This window comes from Staurois parvus, unplaced genomic scaffold, assembly GCF_062004578.1.
Source record: "Staurois parvus isolate SC_StPar_1 unplaced genomic scaffold, SC_StPar_1.0 ptg000362l, whole genome shotgun sequence".
Lineage (NCBI taxonomy): Eukaryota > Metazoa > Chordata > Amphibia > Anura > Ranidae > Staurois > Staurois parvus.
In genome coordinates, this window is record NW_028318158.1 from 5,044,539 (window position 1) to 5,065,721 (window position 21,183).

Consider the following 21,183-nt stretch of genomic DNA (forward strand, 5'->3'; position numbering starts at 1 on the left):
CAACGCTTCAAGAAGATTCTACACATACGTGTCAAACAGAGTAACACGTATCAGAAAGTGTACAAGTCCAGAACAGTGGCATCACATCAGTACAGACAAGAACCCTGCTGATCATGGGACTAGACTGGTACCAGCTGCTGTCCTCAAACAGACTAACTGGTTCACAGGTCCATCCTTCTTGACTGGACCAGAAACTGAAGAGACTGATCAGAAAGGAACTTTTCAGCTTGTAGAACCAGACCAAGACAAAGAGGTAAGACCTCTAGTTGCAGTTTACAAGACTCTAACCACCGGAGAAGGTCTTGGCTCATGTAGGTTCGAAAGGTTTTCCAGCTGGAAGTCACTCATCCGTGCCATAGGGAAACTCATCTGCTTGGCCAGATCCTTCAGCAAAACAGCCAGTGTTGACCAAGGTAACAATGACTATCTTGAGCGAGCCAATGTCACCATTATCAGATGTGTTCAGCAGGAAGCCTTTAAGGAAGAAATTCAATGTCTTCTCAAGAAAGAAGAACTTTCTAAACACAGCCTGCTCAAAAAGTTGAACCCTGTCCTTGATGAAGATGGAGTGATGAGACTTGGAGGTCGTCTACCCACAGCTGATATGACTATTCTAGAAAAACATCCCTTTGTCATACCCAAGAATCATCACGTTGCCGTTCTTCTGACAAGACATCACCACGAGCAAGTTGCACATCAAGGTCGCCACCTCACTGAAGGAGCAGTCCGCTCAGCTGGATTGTGGATCCTAGGAGGTAAAAGACTAGTCTCCAGTGTGATTAACAAATGTGTAACTTGCAAGAAAATCAGAGGAAAACTTGAAGTCCAGAAGATGTCAGACTTACCTCCAGACAGGCTGGCTTCAGGTCCTCCATTCACAAATGTAGGCCTAGACGTTTTTGGTCCTTGGAACATTTCTTCTCGCAAGACCAGAGGAGGCAGTGCAGAGAGTAAACGCTGGGCTGTTCTTTTCTCGTGTATGAGTACCAGAGCAGTTCACATTGAGGTAATTGAGTCTCTATCTACCTCAAGCTTCATCAATGCCTTGAGAAGATTTTTCTCCATTCGAGGACCAGCAAAACAGATTCGTTCTGATTGTGGCACAAACTTTATTGGAGCCTGCAAGGAATTGAAGATCGTTGCAACAGACTCAGAGACAAGTAACTATCTTCAAAATCAAAGATGCACTTGGATCTTCAATCCTCCTCACGCCTCACATATGGGAGGAGCTTGGGAGAGGATGATTGGAGTAGCTCGTCGCATTCTAGATGCAATGCTTCTAAAGATTGGATCTACTCGTCTCACACACGAAGTCCTAACCACGCTGATGGCTGAAGTCATGGCTATCATGAACGCCAGACCTTTGGTCCCAGAGATGCCAACCATCTTGACACCGGCAACGTTGCTGACCCAGAAGATGGAGATGGTGACAGCTCCCAACGGGGACTTTGATCTTAAAGACTTGTACACCAAGCAATGGAAACAAGTTCAAAGCCTTGCCGATATCTTCTGGAAGAGATGGAGACAGGAGTACCTGATGACCCTCCAACCACGCAACAAATGGCAAGCCGACAAGCCCAACTTACAAGTTGGAGATGTTGTTCTACTAAAAGACTCTCAGGCCCACAGGAAAGAGTGGCCAATTGGACTCATTGTGGGGACTGATGCTAGTAGTGATAGCAGAGTCAGGAAAGTAGAGGTCAGAGTAGTAAAACAGGGCACCCCTAAGGTGTACCTTAGACCCATCACGGAAGTCGTTTTACTCCTTCCAAGAGTTTAATAGTGGCATATCATTATTATGCCAGGTGGGGAGTGTGCTGCCTTGTATTACACAAGGCATTCTTTAGCATTCAGCAGTGTCTGTCCCCTTTAAGGCTAGGGACGTCCTGTCTGCTAACTTGGGAGGAAGTGACCTCATCTCTTCAGACTGAAGAAATTCTACTATGCAAGTAGATGTGGGATGCTGTTCTCTCTTCATATATGGGCTTGATTAGACCCCCAAAGTCTGTAAGTACCCCTCCTATATACTGAGGAATGTTGTGCATATTGCTAGGTAGTTAGATATGTACTCATGTCTTTTTATTCTGTTTGTATTTCAGTTTTACCATTTATTCACGCGCATTTACATTCATTCACATTTCATGTACTATGATCACATGTTATCAGTAAAAGATCATCGGTTATCAATCATCGACTCTTTACTGTGTGGACATCAAAGGTTATACTGCCTGTTACCCTCTGTAACTCTTTCATAACTGCAGAGAAGGCAGGACACAGGTGTTTATTGTTCTTTATCCAGGATTTACATGATTGTGTCATCTCTGAGTCAGGATCTCATGATGCCACAACAAAGATGGCTCCATCCTTCAGGGTAAAAAACCAGATGAAGGTATTGTAAGACTATGGGGTGGGTTTACTAAATGCAAATAGACTGTGCATTTTGCAAGTCCAGTTGCTCCATAGCTTAGTACATAAGGGAAAGCTCTGCTGATTTCCTTCATTCAATCACGTGCAAGCAAAATTGCTCTTTTTTTCCTTCTGATTGGGTATTTTTTGCAAAGTGAAGCGCCATCTCATTTACTATGCTCCAGGGCACTTGCTTCTGGGTGCTGCCATCTTCACATGTGTCAGTAGCCCTAGCCGAAAGAGTTGCCACTCAAGTGACAGTTACATAAAGAGTTATGATAGTTGGTGAGGGGCGGAGGAACTGGGCCAGCAGAAAATATAAATATAAACTTCCAGAAGTGGGGAGAGATATGATGTGGCAGGAGAGGGGGAACTTTGGCTGTGCTAGGCAGTTGTCTCTCTGGTCAAATTCCCTAGCAAGGTCCCATGCACATTGCAAGTGAATTGTTTATGGAAAGGAAAAACACCACCAGTAATCATTTTTCTATACTCCTGCCTGCAATTTTCTATAGCCAATTTATTTTAAAATTCAGTTTTACATTTCACATGGTCCTTATAGATCGCTAGGAAAGGGAGCCTAAAGCTGGATCATTGTGGGACTGAATAGTAATGGGGGAGGGGGCTGATTTTGTTGGGGTCTTTCCATTTGAAACACAATCCAAGTATTGCTAGACACATTGGTTGCAATCAATTTAGCTGATGTTTGTACACACAGCCCTATAGCTAGGCGCTAGCAACAAACATACCTAGTGCGCCAGGCTGCTATCTCCTGGTGTCTGTACTGCACCATTCTTTTTTTAATTTTTATTTATTTTATGCTGGAGCCTGTAAAGAATGAAAACAATGAAGCATTCAGAACTCGTGATAGCAAAGGGGCAGTGCTGGACAGCTCCTGAAATAATGACACTTCTGGTGTTGGTTTAAATTAATCCAAACAGGTCACAACAGCTGGGCACCAGGCTTCAAATTTACAAACTGTAACTCTTTCCTTAGTCACCGGTCACACCGCTACAATTTAAAATCGCGCGATATGTGTGCAATTTCAGCGCAATTTCAGGTGCGATTTCTGAAGACTTTATTGCTACTTGTGAAGATTTTTAACGATTTTTTGCAATTTGCAGTGCGATTTCTATTATTTTCTATGTATGTGAAATCCCAGCAAAACTGCAGAAAAAGTAATGCAAGAACTACTTTAGAAATCGCACTGCAGCAAATCGCAAATGTTAAGACACTGACATTTACTTTTATTAGATGTGATTTCAGGTGCAATTTCAATTCCCAAAGCACACCCGAAAATACACAAGTATGACTGGGTACTTACTTTGTTTTTATCTTCTGGCCACCTATGGACACTTGTGACTAAATTCATCAAGTAAAGTATAGAGGGAAGGGGGTGCCATCGATGGGAGGGGAATCTTCAGGCTCCTTAAAGTTCAGGAAACATGAACCAATCTCTCTGTTTTATTATATGGTGGTCTGAACCATTAAAGAGATGTCATATCTAGAGATGAGCGAATCGAAGTATCCGAAGTGGAATTCGAGTCGAATATCGGAAAAATTTCGATTCGTGCCGAATCCGAAAAACAGCCTAATTCGGACGCGCGAATCGAAATTTTTCCGAAAATGGCGGCTGACATGTGCGGCGACGGAGCGGGGATGTCGGGGAAGGCGCGCAGACAAGGCGCGCTGCCCCATAATGCATTCCTCAACGACATGTGATCGCATCAGCCAATCAGCAGCCAGCCAGCCAGCACTGTGTAATGGTCGAGGTATATATAGCGGCCATTTTGGAAATCTTCATTTGCCTGCAGTCATTGAACAGAGGCAGACCGCTCTGTACTAGGGACAGGGACAGAGTTAGGGCCACAGAAACGAGAATTGGGGACAGAGAGAAGTTACTTAGGGACAGAGAACCATTACTCAGGGACACAGACTTGTTAATGAGGGCCACAGAATCGTTATTTAGGGACAAAGAAACGCTAGTTAGGGCCACAGAATTCATACTCAGGGACAGACAGAATTGTTACTCAGTGCCAGAGAATTGTTACTTAGGGCCACAGAAACGTTATTAGGGCCACAGAATTTTTACTCAGGGACAGACAGAATTGTTACTGAGTGCCAGAGAATTGTTACTCAGGGACAGACAGAATTGTTACTGAGTGCCAGAGAATTCTTACTCAGGGCCACAGAATTCATTCTCAGGGACAGACAGAATTGTTACTCAGGGACAGACAGAATTGTTACTGAGTGCCAGAGAATTGTTACTCAGGGACAGACAGAATTGTTACTGAGTGCCAGAGAATTGTTACTCAGGGACAGACAGAATTGTTACTGAGTGCCAGAGAATTGTTACTCAGGGACAGACAGAATTGTTACTGAGTGCCAGAGAATTGTTACTCAGGGACAGACAGAATTGTTACTGAGTGCCAGAGAATTGTTACTCGCACAGACACAAAATTGTTACTTGCACAGACACAGAATTGTTACTCGCACAGACACAGAATTGTTACTCAGGGCCACAGAATTCATACTCAGGGACAGACAGAATTGTTACTGAGTGCCAGAGAATTGTTACTCAGGGACAGACAGAATTGTTACTGAGTGCCAGAGAATTGTTACTCAGGGACAGACAGAATTGTTACTGAGTGCCAGAGAATTGTTACTCGCACAGACACAAAATTGTTACTTGCACAGACACAGAATTGTTACTCGCACAGACACAGAATTGTTACTCAGGGCCACAGAATTCATACTCAGGGACAGACAGAATTGTTACTGAGTGCCAGAGAATTGTTACTCAGGGACAGACAGAATTGTTACTGAGTGCCAGAGAATTGTTACTCAGGGACAGACAGAATTGTTACTGAGTGCCAGAGAATTGTTACTCAGGGACAGACAGAATTGTTACTGAGTGCCAGAGAATTGTTACTCAGGGACAGACAGAATTGTTACTGAGTGCCAGAGAATTGTTACTCGCACAGACACAAAATTGTTACTTGCACAGACACAGAATTGTTACTCGCACAGACACAGAATTGTTACTCAGGGCCACAGAATTCATACTCAGGGATAGACAGAATTGTTACTGAGTGCCAGAGAATTGTTACTCAGGGACAGACAGAATTGTTACTGAGTGCCAGAGAATTGTTACTCAGGGACAGACAGAATTGTTACTGAGTGCCAGAGAATTGTTACTCGCACAGACACAAAATTGTTACTTGCACAGACACAGAATTGTTACTCGCACAGACACAGAATTGTTACTCAGGGCCACAGAATTCATACTCAGGGACAGACAGAATTGTTACTGAGTGCCAGAGAATTGTTACTTAGGGACAGACAGAATTGTTACTGAGTGCCAGAGAATTGTTACTCAGGGACAGACAGAATTGTTACTGAGTGCCAGAGAATTGTTACTCGCACAGACACAAAATTGTTACTTGCACAGACACAGAATTGTTACTCGCACAGACACAGAATTGTTACTCAGGGCCACAGAATTCATACTCAGGGACAGACAGAATTGTTACTGAGTGCCAGAGAATTGTTACTCAGGGACAGACAGAATTGTTACTGAGTGCCAGAGAATTGTTACTCAGGGACAGACAGAATTGTTACTGAGTGCCAGAGAATTGTTACTCAGGGACAGACAGAATTGTTACTGAGTGCCAGAGAATTGTTACTCGCACAGACACAAAATTGTTACTTGCACAGACACAGAATTGTTACTCGCACAGACACAGAATTGTTACTGAGTGCCAGAGAATTGTTACTCAGGGACAGACAGAATTGTTACTGAGTGCCAGAGAATTGTTACTCAGGGACAGACAGAATTGTTACTGAGTGCCAGAGAATTGTTACTCAGGGACAGACAGAATTGTTACTGAGTGCCAGAGAATTGTTACTCAGGGACAGACAGAATTGTTACTGAGTGCCAGAGAATTGTTACTCAGGGACAGACAGAATTGTTACTGAGTGCCAGAGAATTGTTACTCGCACAGACACAAAATTGTTACTTGCACAGACACAGAATTGTTACTCGCACAGACACAGAATTGTTACTCAGGGCCACAGAGTTCATACTCAGGGACAGACAGAATTGTTACTGAGTGCCAGAGAATTGTTACTCAGGGACAGACAGAATTGTTACTGAGTGCCAGAGAATTGTTACTCGCACAGACACAAAATTGTTACTTGCACAGACACAGAATTGTTACTCGCACAGACACAGAATTGTTACTCAGGGCCACAGAATTCATACTCAGGGACAGACAGAATTGTTACTGAGTGCCAGAGAATTGTTACTCAGGGACAGACAGAATTGTTACTGAGTGCCAGAGAATTGTTACTCAGGGACAGACAGAATTGTTACTGAGTGCCAGAGAATTGTTACTCGCACAGACACAAAATTGTTACTTGCACAGACACAGAATTGTTACTCGCACAGACACAGAATTGTTACTCAGGGCCACAGAATTCATACTCAGGGACAGACAGAATTGTTACTGAGTGCCAGAGAATTGTTACTCAGGGACAGACAGAATTGTTACTGAGTGCCAGAGAATTGTTACTCAGGGACAGACAGAATTGTTACTGAGTGCCAGAGAATTGTTACTCGCACAGACACAAAATTGTTACTTGCACAGACACAGAATTGTTACTCGCACAGACACAGAATTGTTACTCAGGGCCACAGAATTCATACTCAGGGACAGACAGAATTGTTACTGAGTGCCAGAGAATTGTTACTCAGGGACAGACAGAATTGTTACTGAGTGCCAGAGAATTGTTACTCGCACAGACACAAAATTGTTACTTGCACAGACACAGAATTGTTACTCGCACAGACACAGAATTGTTACTCAGGGCCACAGAATTCATACTCAGGGACAGACAGAATTGTTACTGAGTGCCAGAGAATTGTTACTCAGGGACAGACAGAATTGTTACTGAGTGCCAGAGAATTGTTACTCAGGGACAGACAGAATTGTTACTGAGTGCCAGAGAATTGTTACTCGCACAGACACAAAATTGTTACTTGCACAGACACAGAATTGTTACTCGCACAGACACAGAATTGTTACTCAGGGCCACAGAATTCATACTCAGGGACAGACAGAATTGTTACTGAGTGCCAGAGAATTGTTACTCAGGGACAGACAGAATTGTTACTGAGTGCCAGAGAATTGTTACTCAGGGACAGACAGAATTGTTACTGAGTGCCAGAGAATTGTTACTCAGGGACAGACAGAATTGTTACTGAGTGCCAGAGAATTGTTACTCGCACAGACACAAAATTGTTACTTGCACAGACACAGAATTGTTACTCGCACAGACACAGAATTGTTACTGAGTGCCAGAGAATTGTTACTCAGGGACAGACAGAATTGTTACTGAGTGCCAGAGAATTGTTACTCAGGGACACCTAATCGTTGAATTAAATAGTATGTCAGACAACATGCAGAGGAGTGGCAGAGGAGGCAATGTTTTAGGAGCGAGCAGACGTGGCAGCAGAGGAAGGGGTCGAGGCAGCAGTATTCGCAGCCAGAGGCCAGTGCTCCCGGTGTCATCCAGCGGTCGTGTCTCCACCGACAACCCTGCCGTCATTGATTGGTTGGCTCGGTCGTCTTCCTCTTCCCAGGTCACCTCTGACACCTACAGCCAACGGTCGGTGGGTACGTCAGACACAACCGTTAGTTGGCATGGCCCGGGACCAAGCCCACTGAAATCACGTGTCCTCTACCTGCCCCTGTCCTTTGCTGTTCCCTCACCAAGCGAAGTATCGCATGCTGTGGGCTCAGCCCCACTGTACAGTGAGGAAGAGCTAACAGAGGGCGGTCAGGAACGGGGGGAGACATCGGCCTTTTCAGCAGCCAAGCGAACAAGTACTGGCGAGGAGAGTGGCTCGGTAGCCGGTCTAGAGACAGGTCTGTCTCCTGACCCAGACGCAGCCGAGGGGGCTAGTAGTGAGGCGGAGACCCTACTTGATGATGAGGAGGTTGATCGCACTTGGCAGCCTCGTCGTCATCAGGCAATTTCTTCCGCATCATCAGGAGAAGAGGGTGGCAGCTTGGCAGCGAGCAAAACAGTCGGTGGGTTGCCCAGGAGACAGCAGCAGGGTCGCATCAGTGTCAGTGGAGCCAAACGTCCACGGAGTAGAGCACCAGCTCCACTGCAGCCTACCACCACGGCCAGTAGTGGTGCCGGTGCGCACGGAGGAAGTAGCAGTCAGCCAGTGAAGAGTAGCGGGGGCAAAGTTTCCTACTCGGTGGTGTGGCAATTTTTCCTCAAGCCGCCCGAGGAAGTAAACGTAGCCGTATGTCGACTATGTGGCCAGAAATGCAAGCGTGGCCAGGGGGCCCATGTTGGGACTACAGCGTTGCGTCAGCATATGCAGCGTCACCATTCGGTGGCCTGGGAAAACCGTGATAAACATACGGCGGTTCTGCCTGCCCCAGCCCCCGCTCCATCACCCGCTCCGTTACTTGCTCCGTCACCCGACGTCGTCAATCGCCCTCTATCAGCCAGTCAAGGCTCCAACACCTCTGCTGAGGGGAGTTGTCGCTCATTGGCATCTTCCGCTCGTTCAGATGCTCCTTCTCCTGCTACTCCTCTTCTCGGATTCCGTCAACAGTCTTTCTTGGAATCCGTATCCAAGAGACAACAGTTTGCGAGCACGCACCCGACGGTGCAAAAGCTGAACGTCCTCCTGTCCAAGTTGCTGGTGCTGCAGTCCCTCCCTTTCCAACTGGTGGACTCAGCACCTTTCCGAGAAATGATGGCTTGTGCCGCGCCGCGGTGGAGAGTGCCAAGCCGTCATTTCTTTGCCCAAAAGGCAGTGCCAGCCCTGCATTCACATGTAGAAGAGATGGTGGGCCAGTCTTTGAGCATGTCGGTCTCTGCCAAAGTGCACGGCAGCGCCGACGTGTGGAGCTGTAACTACGGTCAGGGACAGTACATGTCATTTACGGCCCACTGGGTGAACGTGGTGCCGGCACAGCCGCACCAGCAACTTGGACAGGTCACGACGCTTTTGCCTCCACGTTTGCACGTCCTTGGTCCAGCAAGCATGTCCGCCTCTACCACCTCTTTTTCCGCCGTGTCCTCAGCCGCCACCCCCGTGCCAAGTCCCATTACCCGACCGGCATATCACATGTGCAGGGCGCAACGGTGTCACGCTGTGCTGCACCTGGTATGCCTTGGCGAACGTAGTCACACAGGGGAGGAACTGCTGAGTGTAATGAACAGAGAAATCGACAGATGGCTGTCTCCGCGCAAACTAAAAATCGGAACCATGTTGACTGACAACGGAAAGAACATGGTGTCTGCTCTGCGTCAAGGAAGGTTGTGCCATGCGCCATGCATGGCTCACGTGTTCAATCTGGTTGTCAAGCGGTTCCTAAAATCCACCATCCCACTGCAAGACATCCTTAAAATGTCACGTAAACTGTGCATGCATTTCAGCCATTCCTACACCGCAAAGAACACCCTCATTGAGCTGCAGCGGCAGAACGGAATTCCACAGCATCGCCTGATCTGCGACGTTGCAACAAGGTGGAATTCAACCCTACACATGTTAGACCGCCTTTACGAGCAGCGAAAGGCCATCACCGATTTCCTGATGTTACAAGCGGATAAAGGTACTCCCCTGTGTAACTTAGATGTCAGCCATTGGCAGCTCATGCGTGACACCTGCCGCTTGCTCAGGCCCTTTGAGGAGGCCACGCTATTCGTGAGTCGGCAGGACTATGGGATGAACGACGTCATTCCTCTGTTGCACGTCCTGGAACAAATGCTGTTAACAATGGCTGGTCAGGGTGCGGTAGACGTGGCGCACAGATGTCAACGCCACATGACCCCTGTGGGGGCAGGACAGGAAGAAGAGGAGGAGGTAGAGGAGGACATTTGTGCTCAGGAATTATTGAGTGAAATGGGTGGTTTTTCCACTCAGCGGACAGGAGTGGAGGAGCAGGAGCATCTGGTAGAGGAGGAGGAGGAGGAGACAGAGGACCCAGACGCACCGTGGCAGTATGCTGTGGAGATGGAGGCAGGGAGTCCCTCGCATTCCTTGGCACAAATGGCCCATAGCATGCTCGGTTGCTTGCGTAGCGACAGCCGAATAATAACCATCAGACAGAGGGATGACTTTTGGCTGTCCACCTTGTTGGACCCTCGCTACCGGTCCAAAATGGTGGCCTTTTTCACACCTGCTGAGAGGGAGGCCAAAATTACGTACTATAAAAACCACCTATGTAGTCAGTTGGTCTCTGCCTTTGTGCGCCAACGTCCATCCTCAGACACTGTGGGCCCTGTGCGCTCGCGTTCCGCTGGCATGGCAGCAGGGGAGGGGTGGGGTGGTAGGAGCAGTGGCAGCTCCACCAGCAGTGGCTGCCTCAGTCTGCAGTCGATGATGAGTAGCTTTCTTCACCAGCGCAGTGAGGAAACTACTAACCAGCCGCAGCAGCAGCAGCAGCATCAGGTGGACCTGGAGCAGGAGCTCAAACAACAGGCTTGGGCCTACTTGGACAGCACCCTGCCAACCGAGGTAGACAATCCCCTTGACTACTGGGCAACGAAACTTGACCTTTGGCCCCAACTAGCTGAATTTGCCCTTGAAAGGCTGTCATGCCCGGCCAGTAGCGTGGCATCGGAGCGCGTGTTTAGTGCGGCAGGAGGTATTGTAACTCCGCGGAGGACACGACTGTCCACCCAAAGTGTGGAGAGACTCACGTTTGTGAAAATGAATCAGGCGTGGATTAGTCTGGATTTCAAACCACCAGTTCCTGACACAACTGACTAAATCCGCCATGAATCATGCCTCAAACATGTGCCACTTTGAGGTCTCCTCACACACTGCTGGTGTGTTGAATTTTTTGACATAGGGTGCTGGCAGATTATGGGCCTCCTATAGCTGCTGCCAGGCCCCTAATCTGCCATAGGCCCCTATATACCGCTTCCTCATGCTGCTGCCAGGTCCAGAGTCTCTCATGGGTCCCTGTACGGCCTCCCATTGCTGCTGTCTCCATCGCCACACTCTGCTGCCATGTGCCACTTTCAGGTCTCTTCACACTGCTGGTGTGTTAAATTTTTTGACATAGGGTGCAGGCAGATTACGGGCCTCACATAGCTGCTGCCAGGCCCCTAATCTGCCATGGGCCCCTATATACCGCCTCCTCATGCTGCTGCCAAGTCTAGAGTCTCTCATGGGTCCCTGTACGGCCTCCCATTGCTGCTGTCTCCATCGCCACACTCTGCTGCCATGTGCCACTTTCAGGTCTCTTCACACTGCTGGTGTGTTTAATTTTTTGACATAGGGTGCAGGCAGATTACGGGCCTCACATAGCTGCTGCCAGGCCCCTAATCTGCCATGGGCCCCTATATACCGCCTCCTCATGCTGCTGCCAAGTCCAGAGTCTCTCATGGGTCCCTGTACGGCCTCCCATTGCTGCTGTCTCCATCGCCACACTCTGCTGCCATGTGCCACTTTCAGGTCTCTTCACACTGCTGGTGTGTTAAATTTTTTGACATAGGGTGCAGGCAGATTACGGGCCTCACATAGCTGCTGCCAGGCCCCTAATCTGCCATGGGCCCCTATATACCGCCTCCTCATGCTGCTGCCAAGTCTAGAGTCTCTCATGGGTCCCTGTACGGCCTCCCATTGCTGCTGTCTCCATCGCCACACTCTGCTGCCATGTGCCACTTTCAGGTCTCTTCACACTGCTGGTGTGTTAAATTTTTTGACATAGGGTGCAGGCAGATTACGGGCCTCACATAGCTGCTGCCAGGCCCCTAATCTGCCATGGGCCCCTATATACCGCCTCCTCATGCTGCTGCCAAGTCTAGAGTCTCTCATGGGTCCCTGTACGGCCTCCCATTGCTGCTGTCTCCATCGCCACACTCTGCTGCCATGTGCCACTTTCAGGTCTCTTCACACTGCTGGTGTGTTTAATTTTTTGACATAGGGTGCAGGCAGATTACGGGCCTCACATAGCTGCTGCCAGGCCCCTAATCTGCCATGGGCCCCTATATACCGCCTCCTCATGCTGCTGCCAAGTCCAGAGTCTCTCATGGGTCCCTGTACGGCCTCCCATTGCTGCTGTCTCCATCGCCACACTCTGCTGCCATGTGCCACTTTCAGGTCTCTTCACACTGCTGGTGTGTTAAATTTTTTGACATAGGGTGCAGGCAGATTACGGGCCTCACATAGCTGCTGCCAGGCCCCTAATCTGCCATGGGCCCCTATATACCGCCTCCTCATGCTGCTGCCAAGTCCAGAGTCTCTCATGGGTCCCTGTACGGCCTCCCATTGCTGCTGTCTCCATCGCCACACTCTGCTGCCATGTGCCACTTTCAGGTCTCTTCACACTGCTGGTGTGTTTAATTTTTTGACATAGGGTGCAGGCAGATTACGGGCCTCACATAGCTGCTGCCAGGCCCCTAATCTGCCATGGGCCCCTATATACCGCCTCCTCATGCTGCTGCCAAGTCTAGAGTCTGTCATGGGTCCCTGTACGGCCTCCCATTGCTGCTGTCTCCATCGCCACACTCTGCTGCCATGTGCCACTTTCAGGTCTCTTCACACTGCTGGTGTGTTTAATTTTTTGACATAGGGTGCAGGCAGATTACGGGCCTCACATAGCTGCTGCCAGGCCCCTAATCTGCCATGGGCCCCTATATACCGCCTCCTCATGCTGCTGCCAAGTCCAGAGTCTCTCATGGGTCCCTGTACGGCCTCCCATTGCTGCTGTCTCCATCGCCACACTCTGCTGCCATGTGCCACTTTCAGGTCTCTTCACACTGCTGGTGTGTTTAATTTTTTGACATAGGGTGCAGGCAGATTACGGGCCTCACATAGCTGCTGCCAGGCCCCTAATCTGCCATGGGCCCCTATATACCGCCTCCTCATGCTGCTGCCAAGTCTAGAGTCTCTCATGGGTCCCTGTACGGCCTCCCATTGCTGCTGTCTCCATCGCCACACTCTGCTGCCATGTGCCACTTTCAGGTCTCTTCACACTGCTGGTGTGTTTAATTTTTTGACATAGGGTGCAGGCAGATTACGGGCCTCACATAGCTGCTGCCAGGCCCCTAATCTGCCATGGGCCCCTATATACCGCCTCCTCATGCTGCTGCCAAGTCTAGAGTCTGTCATGGGTCCCTGTACGGCCTCCCATTGCTGCTGTCTCCATCGCCACACTCTGCTGCCATGTGCCACTTTCAGGTCTCTTCACACTGCTGGTGTGTTAAATTTTTTGACATAGGGTGCAGGCAGATTACGGGCCTCACATAGCTGCTGCCAGGCCCCTAATCTGCCATGGGCCCCTATATACCGCCTCCTCATGCTGCTGCCAAGTCTAGAGTCTCTCATGGGTCCCTGTACGGCCTCCCATTGCTGCTGTCTCCATCGCCACACTCTGCTGCCATGTGCCACTTTCAGGTCTCTTCACACTGCTGGTGTGTTTAATTTTTTGACATAGGGTGCAGGCAGATTACGGGCCTCACATAGCTGCTGCCAGGCCCCTAATCTGCCATGGGCCCCTATATACCGCCTCCTCATGCTGCTGCCAAGTCTAGAGTCTCTCATGGGTCCCTGTACGGCCTCCCATTGCTGCTGTCTCCATCGCCACACTCTGCTGCCATGTGCCACTTTCAGGTCTCTTCACACTGCTGGTGTGTTTAATTTTTTGACATAGGGTGCAGGCAGATTACGGGCCTCACATAGCTGCTGCCAGGCCCCTAATCTGCCATGGGCCCCTATATACCGCCTCCTCATGCTGCTGCCAAGTCTAGAGTCTGTCATGGGTCCCTGTACGGCCTCCCATTGCTGCTGTCTCCATCGCCACACTCTGCTGCCATGTGCCACTTTCAGGTCTCTTCACACTGCTGGTGTGTTAAATTTTTTGACATAGGGTGCAGGCAGATTACGGGCCTCACATAGCTGCTGCCAGGCCCCTAATCTGCCATGGGCCCCTATATACCGCCTCCTCATGCTGCTGCCAAGTCTAGAGTCTCTCATGGGTCCCTGTACGGCCTCCCATTGCTGCTGTCTCCATCGCCACACTCTGCTGCCATGTGCCACTTTCAGGTCTCTTCACACTGCTGGTGTGTTAAATTTTTTGACATAGGGTGCTGGCAGATTACGGGCCTCCCATTGCTGCTGCCAGACATGTAATCTGCCATGGGCCCCCGTACCGACTCCTCATGCTGTGACGTTGCAACAAGGTGTAATTCAACCCTACATATGTTAGACCGCCTTTACGAACAGCTAAAGGCCATCACAGATTTCCTGATGTTAAAAGCGGATAAAGGTACTCCCTGTGTAACTTAGATGTCAGCCATTGTCAGCTCATGTGTGACACCTGCGCTTGCTCAGGCCCTTTGAGGAGGCCACGCTATTCGTGAGTCGGCAGGACTATGGGATGAATGAGGTCAAATCGGCCATGGGCCCCCGTACCGCCTGTTCACGCTGATGCTGGTCCCACAGTGTGACCTGGGTCCCTGTACGGCCTCCCATTGCTTCCACTCTGCCATGTGCCACTTTGAAATCTCCTCACACTCCTGCGGTTGTCCATTTTGTCATAGGTTGCTGGCAGATTACAGGCCTTCCATAGGTGCCACCAAGCCCCATATCGGCCATGGGCCCCCGTACCGCCTGGTCACGCTGCTGCTGGGCCCACAGTGTGACCTGGGTCCCTGTACCGCCTCCCATTGCTCCCACTCTGCCATGTGCCACTTTCAGGTCTCCTCACGCTCCTGCTGGTTTCCATTTTGTCATAGGTTGCTGTATGGCCTCCCATTGCTGCTGCCTCCACCGCCACACTGTGGCTCCAAACACTGGTTTTGGCCCCGTGACTGGCCAAAGGAGTGAAGTGTGCAGTGATTCTAAGATCGACGGCACTCATCTGCATGTCATACTGACAGACAGTATTATTTCTCTTCCCCAGCAGACTCCAAGGGCATTTAAATTAAAGGTACAGTGTTCTGCACTAATATTAAGTCTCTCTGAAGCCTAGAAACACCCTTTTTTAAGTTAAATTCACAGCGAATTTATTCGACTCGAATCGAATATTGTCCACGAATTCGCCGAATCAGTCGAATCGAATTTTTCATTTCTTCGCTCATCTCTAGTCATATCTATAAAACAGACACCATACTTCCACCACTAGAGAACTAGAGGAGAAAAGGGGGTGCTGGGGATGGGTGGGGAATCTTTAGGCTCTTCAAACTTCAGGAAACATGAAACCATCTTTTTGTTCTGGTGGTCTGTAGCATTATAAAGAAGTTATAAATATATATATATATATATATATATATATATGCGCAGAAGACCACACCACGTTCCACACCTGTCAGCTAAGAACAGGAAACGGAGGCTACAATTTGCACATGCTCAGCAAAAAAATGGAAAAATATTGCTTGGTCTGATGAGTCTCAGTTTCAGCTGCTACATTCATATGGTAGGGTCAGAATTTGGCGTAAACAACATGAAAGCATGGATCCATCCTGCCTTGTATCAATAGTTCAGGCTGCTGGTGGTAGTATAATGGTGTGGGGGATATTTTCTTGGAATACTTTGGGCTCCTTAGTACCAACTGAGCATTGGTCAAATGCCATGGCCTACTTGAGTATTGTTGCTGATCATGTCCAACTTTTTAGGACTACAGTGTACCCATCTTCTGATGGTCACTTCCAGAAGATTAATGCACCATCTCACAAAGCTCAAATCATCTCAAACTGGATTCTTTAACATGACAATAGGTTCACTGTGCTCCAATGGCCTCCATAGTCTCCGGATCTCAATCCAATAGAGCACCTTTTGGGATGTGGTGGAACGTGAGATTCGCATCATGGATGGGCAGCTGACAAAGCTGCAGCAACTGCGTGATGATATCATGTCAATATTGACCAAAATCTCTGAGGAATGTTTCCAACACATTGTTGAATCTATGCAATGAAGAATTAAGGCAGTTCTGAAGGCAAAAGGGGTTCCAACCCGGTACTAGCAAGGTGTACCTAATAAAGTGGCCAGTGAGTGTATACATTACCTTATATTTCACTAAAATGAAAACTGCGCACAACACTTGTGTTAAGGGAGTCCTGGATGTAGAAAACCACTTAAACAATTACTTTTGTTCAGTCTTCTCAGAAATAAATTATAATAAGTTGGGAAATCATATTGGTTCTAGTAATGATGGTTCATTTTTAGGATTTCAGAGTTAGCAGAGGAACTGGCTTGGTTAAAGATTAATAAAGCAATGGGCCCTGATGGTATTCATCGCAGAGTTCTAAGAGAACTTTGAGGTATAGTTTTTGGACCATTAATGGATCTTTTTAATCAATCACTTCTGACAGGAGGAGTTCCCCATGAATCTGGCAATTACAGGCCAGTGAGTTTAACATCAGTTGTAGTCAAGTTAATGGAATCACTCCTGAAAAAAAGAAGGATCATTGATCACTTAAAAGCACACAACTTGCTGGATCCAAAACAACATGGCTTTACTGAGGGCAGATCATGTCAGACTAATCTGATTGGATTTTTTTACTATATTACCAATGTTTTGGACCAGGGTGGTGCTGTGGACATAGCATATCTTGATTTCAGCAAGGCATTTGATACAGTTCCATGTAATGATCTAATATAAAAGTTGTACAAGCTAGGACTTAGCCCTTGGGTGGTTCAGTGGATATGCAGCTGGCTAAAGGATAGATACCAGAGTGTGGTTGTAAATGGGGTTGACTTGGAACAGAGACCAGTCACTAGTGGTGTGCCCAAGGCTCTGTACGAGGTCCTATTCTATTTAATCTATATGCAAGTGATATAACTAAAGGTTTGTTGGGTAAGGTATGTCTTTTTGCTGATGACACAAAAGTGTGTAATAGGGTTGATATCCCTGGAGGTGCCCGTACCATGGAACATAATTTGGCATTGATGGAAGATTGGTCAAAAATGAAATGGAATTTGCATTTCAATGTTTGTAAATGTAAAATAATGCACCCAGGGAAAAAGAATCCCTTGAGAGAGTACAACATTTGAGGTAGAGTGTTGGCCAGCACCTCATAGGAAAAGGACCTGGGGGTACTTATTTCAGATGATTGCAAAATGAGCAAACAGTGTGACCAGGCAGTGAGGAAAGCGAATAGAATTCTGGGATGCATCACTAGAGGGGTCACTAGCAGGAGGAAGGAGGTCCTGATTCCTCTATATAGATAGTTAGTTAAACCTCATTTAGAATACTGTGTCCAGTTCTGGAGACCTCACTTACAAAAAGATATTGATAAGATAGAACAAGTCCAGAAACAGGTAACAAAAATGGTGAAAGGTCTGAGGGATAAAACATATCAAGAGGGACTTCAGGAACTTAACATGTACAGTCTAGAGAAAAGAAGGGAAGGGGGAGACATGACTCAAACCAGTAAATACATCAAGAGGGTGAATAAGGTTCAGGAGGGCAGTATTTTCAACACAAAATCAAAATCAAGAACACAGGGACATGCCCTTAAACTAACTGGAGGAAAGTTCAAAACTAATCTCAGAAAGTACTATTTTACTGAAAGAGTAGTTGATGCTTGGAATAAACTTCCAGCAGAGGTAGTGAGCCAGTCAACAATAAATAGCTTCAAACATGCTTGGGACAAGCATGGATCTATATTTAGACAACTCCCCCCCCCCCAAAAAAAAGAAACAAAAAAAAACAACAACAAAAACAACAACATAGAAACACATACACAAAAAAAACGGGCAGACTCAATGGACCACTCGGTCTTTTTCTGCCGTCAATTTTCTATGTTTCTATGCTTACCATATATAGAAAAAGATTTTTACAACATTAACACATATTGATACAATTACATACATCAAGATTCTCTCTTCTGTATGACTGTTTAAAAAGTATGCACTGATACCATTTTTTTAGAGCAAGTAAGAACACTGATACTTTTTTTTGTACTCACAGATACCTGCCAGCAACTGTTTTGCAGGAACCCCGCTGACAGCTGAATGAGTGATCGATTGTCAGTGACACAGCAGCTCCACACTTTAACCACTTTGGCACTCACACCTGTTCATCTGTTATGGAGCAATTTTTACATTTCTGCTATGGACCTGTTCAGTTGGCGATAAGTTTGCCATTATTTAAGATAACATTTTAATATATAAATAGCTTTTTTAAAGACAAACAAAACAAGTGAATATTGTCTTCCAACAATTATATTTTTTCACAATCCTTAGACAATTAAATGTAACAAAACTAAAAAAAATTCACTTTTTTTAGCAGTGCTAGTTTAAAAATAGATAGTGTTGCACACATTTTATTCTGTAATTTGTCTTGTTTAAAATAACACTAAAATTATGATTCTGGTAAAAGCATTGGAAAGTTATTTACAAATTAAATAAATTAATTTTTTTTCAAATTTGCTCTTTTTTCAATGTGAAACGTGTAAATATATGTTAAAGTGTAAAAAAAAAAATAATAATGAACAAAGCAAACAAAAACAAAAAAAAAGTTGTAATTATTAATAGTTTATGAAATAGAAATGAACAAAAAACAACAGGAAAATAATAATTGAATGGAGAAGGAGAATAATGAGTTAATTTGGGATGATTAGAGTACATTAGGGGTTAATAAGGGATTAAACAGAGGAACATTTATTAAAAAAAAAAGTTTTTTACTTGAAAGGTTGCTTTTAACTGACTTCATCTGCAGATCGCAGTTCATCCTTAAGGTCCCTTTCAGATGAGGCGGATCCGTCAGCGTGATCCACGTGCTCAACGGGGGATCTCTTCGCTGATCCCCGCTGAGCAGGTTGATTACAGGTCTCTGTCTGCTCTGCTCTGCAGAGCAGACACAGACACTGCCTGCTGATTTCAATGGGACGGTCGAATGGAAACAGATCGCCTGTCTGTTTCCACCCGATTGTCATCTGATCTGATCCACTGGACGGATGGGGAATGGATCCGCATCCATCTGTTTTTAGCGTACAGGATCGGCTAACACCCACCAGTCCATAGAAGCCTATGGATGGACCAATCAGGTCTGCCTGAAAAACGGACAGGCAGACCCCATCGGTCCCGTTTGTGTGAAAGGGAACCTTAGATCTGTAGATGAATGAATAGAAAGATACAAAATGAAACAATGTTTCTTTTGATCGTTCTGTTTTAGGCTGAGTAATGTTGTTGATTAACATTGTCAGGCTGCTTTTTTTTTTTTCGACAGTTAAATGAGTCATCAATTGTTAAGGACCTGCCGGATTTTTCTTGTTTTTGGTGGCTTTTTTAAATTTACATTTCAGCTGTCAGCAGAGAATCCCGCTGACAGCTGAAAGTATAGAGAAGGTATCAGTTTTAGTTTACTGATACTCGTGGAAATGCTTAGTGTCAGCACCAATACTGGTATCTGTAGTGGCGCAACCCTACTAAAAAGCATTAAAATGTTTTTATTTCTCCTTTTTTGTCATATTTATCTGATTCTGCTTACCTTTCTGTTTTCCGATCTGCTCTATTTATGTCATAGCGTGAAACCCGGAACTCACTAATTCGGATTTTCTCCACATACTCATCATCCAAGATGGAATAGTAAACATAGAATTTGCCATTGTAGCGGAATTGGGGGTGGAAAGCCATGCCAAGGAAACCTCTTTCATCTCCATGCCATGGGCTGGACACCACACTGTCCTGCAAGTATAGAAAGGGCACATCTAACCGTCCACCATCTGGTAAGTAGACCCAAACTATCCCAACCTGCTCCGCTATGAACATCCTGTGAGTTCCATCATTAGCATGGATCATGAGGACAGGATTTCTCAGGCCATTGGCCACCTCCAATAAACACATCTTGAGACATCCTTCCTGATCCTCCACCACCGCCCCAAGCCTGTTGTTGAGGTCCATGTTTTGTATCACATCTGGGAAACAGTAATCTGGATCAGGCAGTTCCATGAGATTACAAAACAGGTCCATGTCCTTTGCTGACTCTCTTATAGCAGAGTTATTGGTGAGAAGGGAGATGGTGCTCTGGCAATTGTAATAGAAATCGGAGCAGTAATCGAAGCACAGGCCAGGGAGGGTCCTTAGTGGGGTTCGTGGGTCTTCAGCATCGTACAGATGAGCAGCGTATGGAGAACACTCCTGTAAGAAAAATCAAATGAAATATTGAATTAATAGCACTTTAACAAAATAAGGCCTCATGCACACAGGAAGTTTTTCCAGCTGCTTTTAGAGGCATCATGTGTTTCTTTCCTGCTTTCAAGCACCATGTTAGCCTATGTCTCCATGCACACAGAAACTTTTAGCAGTGTTTAGTGGCAGGATAGTTTAGAGGCAGGAAACAAAACCCACTGCCAGTGCATCCAGAAGCAGCAGCATTTTATCAGAAAAAACGCCTGATTCTTGTAAATACCTGGTGGAGCTGTAAGGCCTTGGCCCTTTCCCCGCAGGGTGACAACCAGGGCCGCCAATAAGGGGGGTACCTTCGGTCCTCCTGTAGGGGGCCCGGGCATACAGGGGGGCCCAGACAGCAGAGGGATCGGTGTGGCGGGCAGGGGTGAGCACATTGATGGGTGAGCACACTGATGGGTGAACACACTGATGATGATGATGACTAGACTTCTGGAAGACACTGCAGCCGCCATTACATGTGAGTGTGTGACATGCTAGTGACCATCTTCAGCTTTTTCTATAGAGCTATTTGTGCCAGAGTTCTGTGTCAGAACTCCGGGATTTAGGCTGGGCAGGCTAGGAGCTTCACAGACTTGTTAACTGTTTACTGTCCTGTGCTTGAGGAA

At 46.8% G+C, this 21,183-nt stretch overlaps 2 protein-coding genes across 2 annotated transcripts in view; one reads left to right on the forward strand and one right to left on the reverse strand.

Annotated features, from left to right (window-relative positions):
• HHIPL2 (HHIP like 2) overlaps positions 1 to 21,183 on the reverse strand; it is a 150,205-nt gene that overhangs the window by 56,165 nt on the left and 72,857 nt on the right. The window contains exon 2 of the mRNA XM_089685041.1: positions 19,878 to 20,527. Within this exon, the coding sequence (XP_089541167.1) occupies positions 19,878 to 20,527 (650 nt within the window). The remainder of the gene's footprint in view (positions 1 to 19,877; positions 20,528 to 21,183) is intronic.
• On the forward strand, positions 546 to 20,109 carry LOC149456377 (uncharacterized). The gene is made up of 2 exons (XM_089685042.1): positions 546 to 2,007; positions 19,914 to 20,109. Exon 1 carries the CDS (start codon positions 572 to 574, stop codon positions 1,778 to 1,780), a length of 1,209 nt encoding a protein of 402 aa, XP_089541168.1. The 5' UTR covers positions 546 to 571; the 3' UTR covers positions 1,781 to 2,007; positions 19,914 to 20,109.